This window comes from Gouania willdenowi, chromosome 13, assembly GCF_900634775.1.
Source record: "Gouania willdenowi chromosome 13, fGouWil2.1, whole genome shotgun sequence".
In the NCBI taxonomy this organism is placed as follows: domain Eukaryota; kingdom Metazoa; phylum Chordata; class Actinopteri; order Blenniiformes; family Gobiesocidae; genus Gouania; species Gouania willdenowi.
In genome coordinates, this window is record NC_041056.1 from 29,535,037 (window position 1) to 29,548,690 (window position 13,654).

Below are 13,654 nucleotides of genomic sequence, written 5' to 3' on the forward strand. Positions count from 1 at the left end.
GCTCGTTGTGGAACAAATGTCCCTGATATGAAACTGTCTTAATTCATACCAACAGATTAGATCAAGAAGAGGATCACACCATTGACATATAATCAATCACTCTAACTGAGTCTATGCTAAAGTCAACTGAAATGAAAACGTAATTAAAGTAATGGCCACATCTGCTGTGTTGGCTAAAGTTAGTGTCACGCATTAAATCTCCTTCTACATGACAGTTTCAAATACATCAACCTCATCAGTTTCAAGATACAAACACAAACCAGTGCTTGTTAAACACCCCAGTCAAAACAAACCATTATGTCCTGATCACTGGTGAACAGGTTGGATAGGTATAAGGTTTCACAGTGTTTGTTTTAGGGGAAATTTCATATTTAAACAACCAGAAAGCAAATATTAGCATTTCAACACACTTTTGGTTCAATCCGTATTCATTTTGAGGTTTAACTGTAAAAACATAGAGGGAAAAAAGAACCACACACACACACACTTCCTGTGGGCTGTGCCACGTTTGTGTGAGAAAGCGTCAGTCAGTGAAAGAAGCATCAGATCAGCCTCTGAGAATCTTCTTAGAACAGTGGAACAGCCATTTTAACGCTGCTGGTGTAATTTAAGAGGAAACCGAGCAAAGAGTTAAAAGCAGGATAGAATATGTATAGATTCACTGTTCAGCCTGTATTTATCGTCCTCATCCTGTTTCCAGCTGCCGTCAAAACTGCTCAAGGTAAATATCTTCTTTTTTTATCCTGTTTAACAAGTACATTTGTGTTAGACCAGTGGTTCCCAACCAGAGGTACGTGTACCCCTAGGGGTACTTGAACACATTGATGAATCTATTTCCAACATGCTGAGTCATTTTTAAGCACATTTCAGACACTGTACATGCTCATCCAACATCTTTTCCACCCGTTGACAATAAACGGCATTAATGGAATAAACAATATTGTGGCCTTAATATCCTGCTAAATTGTTACTTACATGTTATGCACATTACTAAAAATTGAGGTAAATATATTCTCTGATATACAATTACTGAAATGCACAAAATTGATATTTAGTGTGCGTTAAACGTACAGGTTGACAATTTCAAGCTGTAGGAGATTTTAGAAGCCAACATGTTAACAACATGTAAATAAAACAAGAAAGGTTACTAAATTGGAGTGACAAAGGGGTTCTCCTAATCTGAAGAGAGGCCTCGGGGGGGAGAAAAGGTTGAGAAACACTGTGTTAGACTAAACTGGTTTAAATAACTCCTGCTGGATGACATCACGCTTCACATTTTAAAAACTGAATGAACTCTATAAAACACATGGTTACTTATCCATAGATAATATACAGGTATGTACATTTAATAGGTAACCATGTGATATCATCTTGATCATTGATTAATTAAAGCAAAGTCCCATAATGTATTCAAATGTGTCTTTACAGGAAATGTTGAATTCTGGAGAGAAGACGTCACTCTGACATGTCCTAATGAGGGACAATGGTTTTTAAACGATGTCAAGGTGGACAATGATGACAAAGACAAGTTGACGTTCAAGTATACGGGCAGAGTCCATTACCGCTGTGAATTCGCTGATTCCGAAAAATATAATTTCTACGTTGAAGGAAAAAGTAAGTAATAGCGTCTCGTTTCCTCTGTGTTGGTTGATGTTTGACAAACGGAAGTCTTTTGTCCTCCAGCCTGTGAGAATTGCTTTGAACTGGATACACATTTACTTTTGGCGATCCTTGTTGTGAACCTGACCATGACAATTGGTGTGATGATCATTGTTTACAAGTGCACAAAGAAGAAGATGTCAGCCGTATCTACGAAAGGTAGGATTACACACAAAAAGTGATGAAAACATTTCTCAGAGAGCAGTTTGTCAATGACCAGACCAGTTAGATTAAAGAACTAAAGGTCGTGGGATGTTGAGGAACTTAAGTGACAGTTTGATGGAAGGTAATCTGTTTTTTTTTTTGTTTTTTGAGAAAATAATAAAAAAGAAACAAGACTTTCGAAGGTTTAGCATGATTTAACATGAAACTCAGTCATCTGAGGGAAATAGGTAAACAATAAAACTGAAGCATCACCAAAACACTGAATCAAAATTCAATAAAAGAAAACAAACTGTGGGGAAACCAGTGTTTTTCTGTGACATTTCCTGTACCTTGTGTTTAGAAAGATGGTGATACTGCTATTATAATTATTTTCTTTTTGTCTTTTCTTTACAGCACCAGCACGGTCAGGAGCCCCACCCACGCCATCTCGTGATTATGAGGTAAATGGGCTTTTTCAGTAACTCATTTTATGGAAAAACAACTCAAAATATGTTTATTACAGAGACTCAGATCTCAGGTACAGAGCAAGAAGGTTTTTGTTTGATTTTCAGAATAATTTGATGTATTAGAATTATTAATATTATATGGAGTGGATAGTTGATGTGGACAAGTGTCATAATCATACCTGTCGAGTTTTGGATTTGAAAATAAGGGAAATTTTCTGGCGCCCACACTACGAGCCGTCCCACCCGCCCAACCAAGCTCCAGTATTCCTTATATTTTAAGATAGGTGTACAAGAAATCTGAAATACCCACTTATCAACCACTTACTAAATACAATTATGTGATTAGAATCTGGTAGATCGACCTTTATTAACATTGAAATGCTGTGAACATTCCTACTAGAGCTGGTGATATGGACCAAAACTCATATCTCAATATATTTTCTCAAAATGGTGATAAATGATATAAATCTTGATAATTTTATTAAATAAAGTCTGACCAGAAAAACAATTATGGGTTAAATTTGCTGGTGCAAAATATTACACAAGGACATTTATTAACAAACAGCTGATCAATATGTGCACTCATTAATCATCTAACTGAGCTTTACATGTTGTTCTGAGAAGTAAAAACAGCCACTGCTAAAACTAGTATTTTGATACATAATAAGCTATAATATATACATATATATTTATTTATAGATATAAGAAATATTATAGTTTTCTATATCGCCAAAATAGAAAACTCGATACATCAATGAATCTCGATATATCGCCCAGCCCTAATTGCTAAATGATAAAACAGCCTAAATTAAAACATAAATGGATATATTTAATATACTTACAGTTTATATACAAGTCAACACGTTGCATATTTACTGTTAATTTCACATTGCTTGTCTTTAAATTAGACATTAACATTTTATTTTCATTATATATTTTCTTATAATTTCTCATGCTCACTCATGTGGTTCTCTGGTATTCACTAATGACTTATTAGACACATTTATTACAGATTTTACATCCTTTAACACTTTTTGAAAGCAGTGTATATTTGTGACGTTTACTAATATTTCATGGTGACTTACGTGGTTCCTTCCACTGAGGTAGACGCTAAAATCTCAGTCAATAATCTAACAGAACATGTAACTGTGTCCCATCCTGATGGTCTTTATGAAGATAAACTCTTTTTACAACGTATTTACACCAGTTCTTTGTTTTTTTCGGGTTTGTTGCCGCCGTCGGCACTAATCTCGCGATAACTGCCACTCAGGCAATTTCAGGTGGCAGTTCTCACGAAGTTAGTGACAGCGTTCAGTTTAGTAAGGTTTCTTTTAATTATTGTTACATTAAAATACGGGAAAATACTAATACGAAGATGGCGGGAAAGAGGGGTAAAATACAGGAGTTTCCCAAAACGGGATTCTTGACAGGTATGCACAATATAGCTAATAATGTTATTGAAATGTAGTATTAGCAACATTTAAAAAAAAGAGAGAGAAAGAAAGAAAAAGAGAGAGAAAACCAATAAAAAATCCATACCATCGAAACATCTGAAAAGAAGCTTAAAAAGACCTTTGTTTGGTAGGTATGAAGCCTATCTATCTATCTATCTATCTATCTATCTATCTATCTATCTATCTATCTATCTATCTATCTATCTATCTATCTATCTATCTATCTATCTATCTATTTATCTATCTATCTATCTATCTATCTATCTATTTATCTATCTATCTATCTATCTATCTATCTATCTATCTATCTATCTATCTAAACAAATTTCCTTAGAGGTATTAGGTTTTAGAACGTCCAAATATCAATGCAATCAAACAGAATTCAGATCAGAAGTCTCCTTTCATAAATTTTAGTAACGTACCATTCACAATCAACTTTCGATTACAAACGCTCCAAATCAACTCAGTTACGTGTTCGCTAATTTGCCAATGAGCCGAGAAGTGTTTTACTTCATGATCGATGGTGTTTAAATTATTGAGAAAGCCACATTAGACCCTTTGAAAGGCCGGATTTGGCCGTTTGAACTTAAAGGGGCAGTAATATGAAAAGTTCACTTTAGAATGGTTTTCCTACAGTGATATACATCCATTTAGTCTCATTCAGAGGACCTAAGATGAAAAAGTTCTGTTTCCTCCATCCTTGTTATTCCACATTTTGTTAAAAGTCCAAATCGGCGAGTTGGATTTTCCCCCCAATATTACATCATAAGGTGGAAACTCCTCCCCCTGACAATCCTGGCTCCTCCTACCCTATAAGAATGTGAAAATTTTAACTCCTCCCTCTCAAACTACCTCACAGCAAAAACAACCACTGCAGTTTAATACAGAATATACATTATACTATATTGTCATATATGTAAAGCTATATACTGTATATATGAAATGTGTTCTCTGCATTTAATTGGATGACAAGAAAGTGACTTAGCATCAAACCGTTGACTCAGATGACAGACTCTGCTGCTGGTGTGATAAACAGACACCCTGAAGCAGTGTTTGTCAGACTCACGATCACAATAGCTGCTTAAATAGCCATGAGTTTTACTGTAATGTGCAGTGTTTTGGCTCAAAACAATAAAGAGAGTGTGTGGAGAGCAAAACAAAATGGCAATGGTCTGCATCTACAGACACGCCAACTCATGCATATGCCTGTTTTTAGAAGCGTCATGAAAGTGACTTTTCAGAGGCTAAAACTCTGGAAAAATCGGTGAGTTTGGGAGAATAAACCTCAAATACTATGTTGTTGGGGTTCTTAGAACAAATGGAGATGGGTGAAAAATAGTTTAATACTGAACCTTTAAACGCTAGATGTACAGTATGCTTCAGTCTTTTTGAAATGTCTCTCGTCTATCCTGGCTTCCCTTTAAACGATGTGAAACCATTAGAAGACGGTTCTAGACAGAACAGACCAATGGTATGGATGGATTTGAGAGATTCAGTTTTGAGCAGGATCTGTTTTGCAGATGCTGACATTATCGAACTAATTAATTTTTGATTCATATATGAAAGTGTCTATTTGTACGGTTGTCGTACGGACAACCACCAGTGCCATTAGTACTGATACTCAAGTACAAGTACGTAGCGTCTTAGGGTTAAGTTAAGGTTTAGGCTTAGGGTTAGGTCATAATCCAATATCGCAACAATTTTTAGGGTTAGGTTTATTGGTTATGGGTCTCAATGAAACCCCCTGAATAGTCCAGTCAGTTTGGAATAGGGAATCAAAGGCAGGGCACAGGCCAACGCATGTCACTCGGGTTTCACCATGCCGTGCACATTCATCAAAAGAGTTTGTGAAAGTGTATCAGTACGGAGTGTGTGTAGTATATCCTGAGCTGATTAGTGGGTAGACTAATTACAGTCGGCCACCACTGTCTGATTGCCTGGAGAAAGACTGTGTGGAGGTAAAATGGTAAGGCGTATGGGGTGTGAGTGTGTAGTTTGAAGTAATCAGTAAAGTGGGGTGACAGCAGTGTAGAGTATAAAACAGGGGTCAGGGGTGGAATGCCACCCTGTCACCCCTAGCTGGGTAGCTCCTGTTGACCACCATATAGGTGTGAGTAAGTGGGGGCACATCTGTGCCTGTCTGGGCTCTCACCGGCACCCATCGCCCAACCTATTCCCTACTTGTGGGAGGGAGAGGTGGGGAGTGGATAGTGTTGAGTGCAATGAAGGTGTAGATGCTCCTATGATTAAGTAATAAATATATCTTGAGGGTTAGTTTTGAGGTAAAGCTAAAGTTAAGGTTTAAGGTTAGGCTAAGGTTAAGGTTAAGATAAGGTTAGGGTTAGGGTTAGGATCAGGTTAAGTTTAAAGTTAAGATTAGGGAAAGGTAAAGTTTAGGGTTAGGAAAAAGGTTAAGGTTAAGATTAGAGTTAGGATAAGGTTAAGGTTAGGATAAGGCTAAAATTAAGGTTAGGATAAGGTTAAGGTTAGGATAAGGCTAAGGTTAAGGGTAGGATAAGGCTAAAGTTAGGGGTTAGGGGTTAGGGTCATGTGACTACATGACCTAAACTGGCCAATGACTGACCTATCACGTGACCTAAACTGGCCAATGAGGGGCGCTGCATACAAAAAGAATGTCGGTATATCGATACGGCTACCGTACGAATAGCCACTGTCTTCATATATTCTCGGTTGACTCAAATATTTGTGGGTGATAAACGAATCCATGAAACAAAGTTTAACCCCTTATCAGGAAAGTTGACAGTTTTAAATGATTCTCTATTTATCCAAGGCCAATACTTAACCCTAGCCCAAACCCTAACCTGTTTGTTGTATGTCACAATTTTGGATTCTACAGGAATTTTGGAGACATCCTGAGTTTATAAAATTCTGGAACCCATCTGTGTGCTTAAATAATTTGCTGCTGTATAGTGTTTTAAATTTGGTTTTGTTTTATTTTTTCAGGAACTGATGCCTCACACTCGTGCCAAAGACACATACTCTGTGGTGAACAGGACCGGATAAAAACCACGCGGTCTAAAGACATCAGATTTCTGACAAAAATAAAAGAGAACATGAGGAAACGACGCTCCGGATCCTCCGCAGCGCAGACACTGGAGGTTTTTCTGGTGATTTGGAAGGAACTCCAAACCTAAAAACACGAATATTCTCATTTATAACTGATGGAATCAGTTCTGATTCGATTTTTCTGCTGGTAATGGAGAATATTCAATCTGTGGCACTGATAGTGTTCTTCTTGGTGGCTACTTTCTTCCAAAGCACTGGCCTTGAATGAAAACTGTGGACAGAATTTTAGTGGTTTATTTAATGTAAAGCACACATGTCTAACATGAGGCCAGGGGGCTAAAAATCCGCTCTTTAGAGCATCCAACGTGGCCCACAGCAGAAAGTAAGCATTGTGTCAATTACAAAACATGTTATAGATGTCTTAGCTCCTTCAAATTCACAAATTATATGAAATTTCACAATTTTCCCCATGTCTATATCACATGACTGGAGTCATTTTTTATGACAAATTGTTGCGAGGCCTCTTAATTTTTCGAAATTCCTGCAATTTTCCCCAAAAAATTCCACAAAGTTCTTTCGAAATTACACAAAATCAAAGAATTTTGAAGTCACTAAAATCTGCCACTTATTGCTTGGATATTGTCAGTGCCTTACATACTATATATTAGTTTGGCATTAGTTTTAGTTTACTATATTAATTATACGTGAAAGTGCAAACTCGGGCTCAATGATTTTGGCATTGCTCTTTTTTTTCCCGCCCAGCCCACTTGAGATGAAACCATTTCATTTTTAGACCCTGAGCAAAAACGAGTTTGAGACCCCGATTTAAAGTAACAGAACTATTATTACTGCATTGAGCGATCAGTCCTATTTCCAATGTGTTCTCAATAAGTGAGTGCTTATCTCCTATGATGGTGTTTTATCTGTATTTTTGATGTAAATTAAGATGTAGTACATTTGTAAAGGTGTTGTTTTTGTTTTTTGTTTGTTTTCACCATAAAACCCGTATCAATGTAATAGTAAAGACAGAAAATTAAAGAGAAAATATTCTCTGACTTACAAACATTGAAGTTAGAAACAACGTTTACATGCACAAACGATTTTATAGTCTTTCAAAGCTCATTAAAAAGCACAGGAAACCCTCATAGTGTCCCATACAGTGCTGTACCAACAGTAATAATGCATAAGAAACCTGTTCATGTGTAAAATAAATGCCAGCTGTTATGATTTGTGTGCAGTTAATGAATGTTAATGTTGATTAACGACTGATAAAACAGTCCCATTCATTTGTTTAGTTTATTATCAGTATGTTGATTTTGTTGTTTTTTAAATCTTTGCTACCATGAAGCATTTTTTTTTTTTGTAATCATATTATCATTATTTTTTTTATTTTTTTTTTTGTTTTGCAAATATCTTCTTTAATGCAATCGAGAGAAAATAGGCAGTCATCAATATGTTTTCCATATCATGTTAGATACACAAATGCTTTTTATTATCTTTAATTTAATGCAAGTTTTGACATAAAACATTGTGATAGTTAATTTATTATTGACCTTGTAAAGTTATTAGCATTATGAAAATAAATGAAAAACAATAAATATGTTGCATTGCTTTGCTAAAAAAAAAAGTGCATTCTTTCAAATGATAAAATGTTTTCTCCTAAGAAGCAGATATTGAATAATTATTGATTTCTCGTTCCTTCATGAAGATTTTTTTTTTTTGATAATCACCTACTGGGTGGATCTTCCTGTTGAGTTGTCATTACATGTTACCAATGAAACCAACTCTAACAACCACAGTTTTCATCTCATTCTCAGAGTTTGGTTAGAAGCGATACTGAGGCGCCTGAACAGACAGTGTCAGATTGGAAGCCACAGCTCATATCCGCACAGCTCAGTCACCCCCAAGCACTCGCATGTCTTTGTTGTTTGTCTAGATGTATGAGGTACAGATGTCTTTGGAAACATCAGTTTTATTTTAAACACCTTGTCTGTAAATAAACACTGCTTATATAGAACGTTAGAGCCTACATTCCCAAAGTGGGGTACGGGCAGGGGCGTAGCACCACATTTTGGGCCCTGGGTACAAACTATCTTGTTGGGCCCCTATACTAGTATTCTCTAGCTTTCTTTTTTTTCTTCTTTTTTTTTTCTCATTAACTCAGAAGTTCCCAACCTTTTTTGGGTCGTGACCCCATTTTATTATCACAAATGTCCAGTGACCCCAGAGACATTTTTTCTTTCTTCAATTAGTTTTTGATCACGTTTATGAAAGTGTGTTACAAATACAGAGTAGCCAGAATTAGTGACAAAATGACAAGTGATCCACCTTAGATATTTTTATATTTGATTTGAACTAGATTTATGTTTGAGAAAGTATAGGATACAGTTATTTGATATGTATTGTTTGTGATGTGTATTTGAAAAATAATAATAATTCAAAAAATTTAAAAATACAATTTTAATCCTTTTTTACCTCGATTTATTGATTTATTTTTTTAACAATTACTAGACATTATAGGCGACCCCGTTTTAATTCCAGGCGACCTTACATGGGATCCTGATCCTAAGGTTGAAAAACACTGCAATAACCTAATGACTCCATATCCATTGCTTGTATTTTATAAATCTGTCCCACAATATTTTAGTTATTTATTGTATATTGTGTTTGTGACATATTTTTGATACAATTTAGGAGCTGCTGGTAATAATTTATTGTATTTGGGGGGGGTGGGGGGGGGGGGGGGGGGGGGGATTTTTGCTATAACTAACACACACACAAAGAAAATGTGTACAAAGGTTAATAAAAGGTAAATATAGAATCATTTGAATCATGGGGACACTATGGACACCTACTTAAGACATGGTGGCAGCAAAATTTAGTCTTCAAATTTTTATTTTTTATTTTTAATAATTTAATTTCCAATTAAGATTTGACGTGCAAAAGGAATGTTCCCGCATTTAAATGTGCAAGAGTGCACGTCGTTTCTTTCAAACAAAATAATACATTGCCTAAAAAAAGACATGCGTTTTAAATCTCACCTTTGAAAAACTGAGTAAGCAGCAGATTTCCCTGATTTCACCTTCTCTCTCTCTCTCTCTCTCTCTCTCTCTCTCTCTCTCTCTCTCTCTCTCTCTCTCTCTCTCTCTCTCGCTCTCTCTCCTTTCTTTAATTTTTTAGCATTTTTGGCCTTTTTTTCCTTTCTTAAGGAAAAACATGCTGCTGTGTATCGGTCTGTCTCCTGCTCCTTGTTACTTCCACAGCAGCAGAAGCACATGTGCATCGTACCATTTGTACTGTGGTAAGGGGGTGGTAATAAGAACTGATGCAGCATGAATAATTGTTTTAGTGCAAAACTGTGAATAACAACCAGCTATTTTTCCACACAGGACATTTTCATATATGTACATAAAACTGATATCCTTTACCCCCCCAAGTCCAAGGCCCCTGAGTACAGGTACCCCCAAGTGTACACAATCTGTCATAGGGGGTACGTGATTAAAAAATCAAAGTGACTACATTGAAAACTACTAGACTAGGATATACAGTAAATAGGCCAGCAGTCAGGAGCCTCCATGCATTACCACAAATTAAAAATGCAGAGCACCCTCATGCAGCCCCTCAGACAGAGAAACCGTCTCATAAATAATGCGCAATATATTAAATTTCTCAATCTCACCCTTCACATTAAAGTTGTAGCAAGTTATTTTTTATTTTTTTACCTTGTCTGCACATGCTGTCAAAGGTCAACACTACAAGAAGTGAAATCTTTTTATGACAGAAATGCATGTTTTGTTATTTCAATTAAATAAATGAATTTATTTTAGTGCATAATTGTGACCATCACTAGCCCTCCCTATGGAAGGGTAAGAAACACTTTATTATCGGGAGGATATAAAAAGAGAGGGCAGTGTTACACTGAGGTGAGGGGGTGGTGGGGGAGGGGGAAGGGAACAGGGAGGAGAGACTCAAGGTGGTAAATAGAAAGGGTGGGGAGGAATTGATTATTTTAAAGTGAGAGTGAGATGTGAAGTTGTAGTAGAACATATTGTGCTTATTGTGTGATGTACTTAAGCCAGTCTAGTGACAAGTGTGAAGCTTAGCTATAATGGTGGTGGCTGTAGACAGATGGAGGAAGTAAGTGGTAATACCTAAAGCAAGTATTTGGGATCAAAATGTCTAAGATTAAGCCCAGTATGAGTTTTATCCCACATCCCAAGTCAGTAGACCAGTGTATGTGCAAAAACCGCCACTGCAAACCCAAGCGCTGGCCCGGGCCCGACGATGGAGCCAGGCCAGCAGAAAGAGCAGGGGCCAAGAAGTCGCAGGTCACCACCCCATGGCCGAGCAACCCCCCAGACCCCCCCAAGATCCCAAGCCGAGCGGCAGCCACCATATTCACATCCGAGAAAGCCCCAAGGAGCCGAGGACCCAGCGCACACCGCCACCGACCCCAACCCCCAACCCCAAAGCCCTCAGCCAATGTCCACCTCCCACCCGCACCCACACCTCTGCACCAACCCCCCAAGGGGAGGATCCAGAAAGCCCCCCGCCCGAGACCCTAGCAGAGGAGCCAAGGCCCACACCCAGCAGACAGCCAGAGCTGCGCCGAACAGGCAGCCAGCGGGCAACCGCCGGCGGGCCCAGAGCCAGCAGGGACCGGACCTTAGGCCGGAAGGACCCAGAATAGAAGAAGCACCGGAGGGAGCCCGCCCAGGAACGACGACTACATCCCCAGCTGCCTAGGGCACCGAGGGTACGCTACGAGTCACCCTGCCAGCCCTCAGGCACACTGACCGAGCCTCCCAGAGCGCCCCCCCAGGGCCACCTCGCTCCGCACCCGCAGGCATACAAGGGTGCGGCCCACGCCACCCACCCCGGAAGACCCCTGCCAGGACCGTCCCAGCCAGCTGGCCAAGCCTGCCGGACCCCAAGAGCATCCACCCCCGGGACCGGGAACTCCCAAGGGCGAGTTGTATTTCATAATTTCAGGGTGATTAATTGTTGTATTACTATAATATGTTCAATCAACAAATGTTTGGCAGATTCATTTAGATTGGTTTATTACTGAAAATAACAGTACCCTAATCAATTTATTAAAGCGAAAAAGTGATAATTCTGAATAAGATGTTTCCTTGTGTGCTTAGAAATTATTATTATTACGTTTTTCATTACGTATTATTCCTCAACAGGAAAGGTAAAATTCAGGGAAAAGTGACTCCACTGTATATGACATTACATTATCATGTTTTTTAAGTGTGCAGGAGTGGGGGCTACATGGCTACATGTTAAATGTCTGAAAGAGTACGCGACTGTGAAAAGTTTGGGAACCACTGTGTTAGAGGAACAGCGGGAATTCTACACTGCCATGTTTGAGTTTTTTGGGACTGGATACAGTAACAATGGTGGGAAAAAATGCTGAAAAGTTCATTCAGTGTTTAGTGGAAACACTCCCACACTCACTGCTCCGTGGTCGACATCATTCTATGTAGAACGGGTGTAGGTATAAGATGTGCTATCTCTACCTGAAACCACCCACACACCACACACACACACACACACACACACACACGCGTAGACCTACATCTTCACATCTGGCTATGTGACATGAACATCCGTGCAAAGGCACATTTGTGTTTAATATTATGTTAGGTGTGTGCGTGGGGGGTTGATCAGGGCTTGTGTTGTGTTTTGTTGTGTCTTGGCTCTGATAGAGAATGACAGTTTGTGGGTGGCTCCACTCGAGAATATCTAAGTCATCTGCGTCTGAATTGATCCTCCTTTTGTAATTTTCTCGGTATTTCTCAATCAAACCTTTGACAGATTCTCAGCTTTCTAAGTATGTGAAGGAATAAAGTATCACATGATCCACCAGACCATTGCTATTGGTCAACAGAGATGGACAACTTTAATCACAGCAAGGACCACAAAAATGTACTTCTTTGATCCGATGGTCACATTATCAACATTCATGTCAGAAAATTAGAAAAATAACCAATCTGAGCATTAATACGGGATACAACAGAAAGGTTTATGTGTATTTTTGTTTATTTTGTATATTCTTCTTATAATTTGTTTTTATGTCGTATTCCGAGGGGTTTTTTTTGTCTTTTTTCTGTTTTTGTTGTCATTTTGTATATTTTACCCTCATTTTATTTGTTGTCATTTTAGTGTTTTTTTAGTCATTCTTGTGTGTTTGTTGTAATTTTGTATATTTTACCCACATTGTGTATTTTTGTTATAATTTTAATGTTTTTTTTAGTCATTCTTGTGTGTTTGTTGTAATTTTGTCTGTTTTTGTTGTTATTTTGTATATTTTACCCACATTTTGTGTATATTTGTTATCATCGTGTACTTGTATTTTATCTACTTACACCTTGAAAGTCTTGCATGTTGGTCAATACCACAAAATCTTTCTTTCATATAATGGTTTTGATAGTTTTTTTTTTTTTTCCTGATTATTTACATGAACAGAATCTGGTTGCCATGTGTAGTTATTCCTGAGGAAATTGGCAACCAAAAGTGGTATCATTCCCTATACAGTCTGTACATTATCCTGTAAATTTTCTCTGTAGTTGTATTGTTTTCTATCTTTGTGATGTACCGACACCCACCAAAATAATAATGTCTTAAGGACTGCTAGAGGACATTCAGGTTCACAGATATCCTTGAAAGCAGGACATAACAGGAAAACAGCTGCCATCAAATTAAAAGTAAAAAATAATAATGACAATAATGAAATGGAAATAAAACCACAATCACAGACAACTGGTTAGTAAAAATGTGTATATTTTACAGATTTCCACTGAAGCATGGTCATTGTTGTATTCATATACAGTATAGTAAATATAGAGCTTTTATAAATCAAACATGAAGATAAAACAGTTTTTATATGAAGGAGTA

General features: G+C 37.7%; 1 protein-coding gene across 1 annotated transcript; it reads left to right on the forward strand.

The window, feature by feature from the left end:
• The first annotated feature begins 542 nt into the window (after nucleotides 1-542).
• Nucleotides 543-8,192, forward strand: LOC114474899 (T-cell surface glycoprotein CD3 epsilon chain-like). Its single transcript, XM_028465495.1, has 5 exons — nucleotides 543-721; nucleotides 1,429-1,614; nucleotides 1,684-1,818; nucleotides 2,218-2,264; nucleotides 6,689-8,192. Exons 1-5 carry the CDS (start codon nucleotides 649-651, stop codon nucleotides 6,746-6,748), a joined length of 501 nt encoding a protein of 166 aa, XP_028321296.1. The 5' UTR covers nucleotides 543-648; the 3' UTR covers nucleotides 6,749-8,192.
• The last annotated feature ends 5,462 nt before the right edge of the window (nucleotides 8,193-13,654 follow it).

What these genes read in the sequence shown, in the direction of transcription:
- LOC114474899 (XM_028465495.1), top strand. Translation starts at nt 649, where the DNA reads ATGTATAGATTCACTGTTCAGCCTGTATTTATCGTCCTCATCCTGTTT. An exon ending in TGCCGTCAAAACTGCTCAAG is followed by an intron (nt 722 to 1,428) that starts GTAAATATCTTC and finishes GTGTCTTTACAG; the next exon opens with GAAATGTTGAATTCTGGAGA. An exon ending in GTCAGCCGTATCTACGAAAG is followed by an intron (nt 1,819 to 2,217) that starts GTAGGATTACAC and finishes TTTTCTTTACAG; the next exon opens with CACCAGCACGGTCAGGAGCC.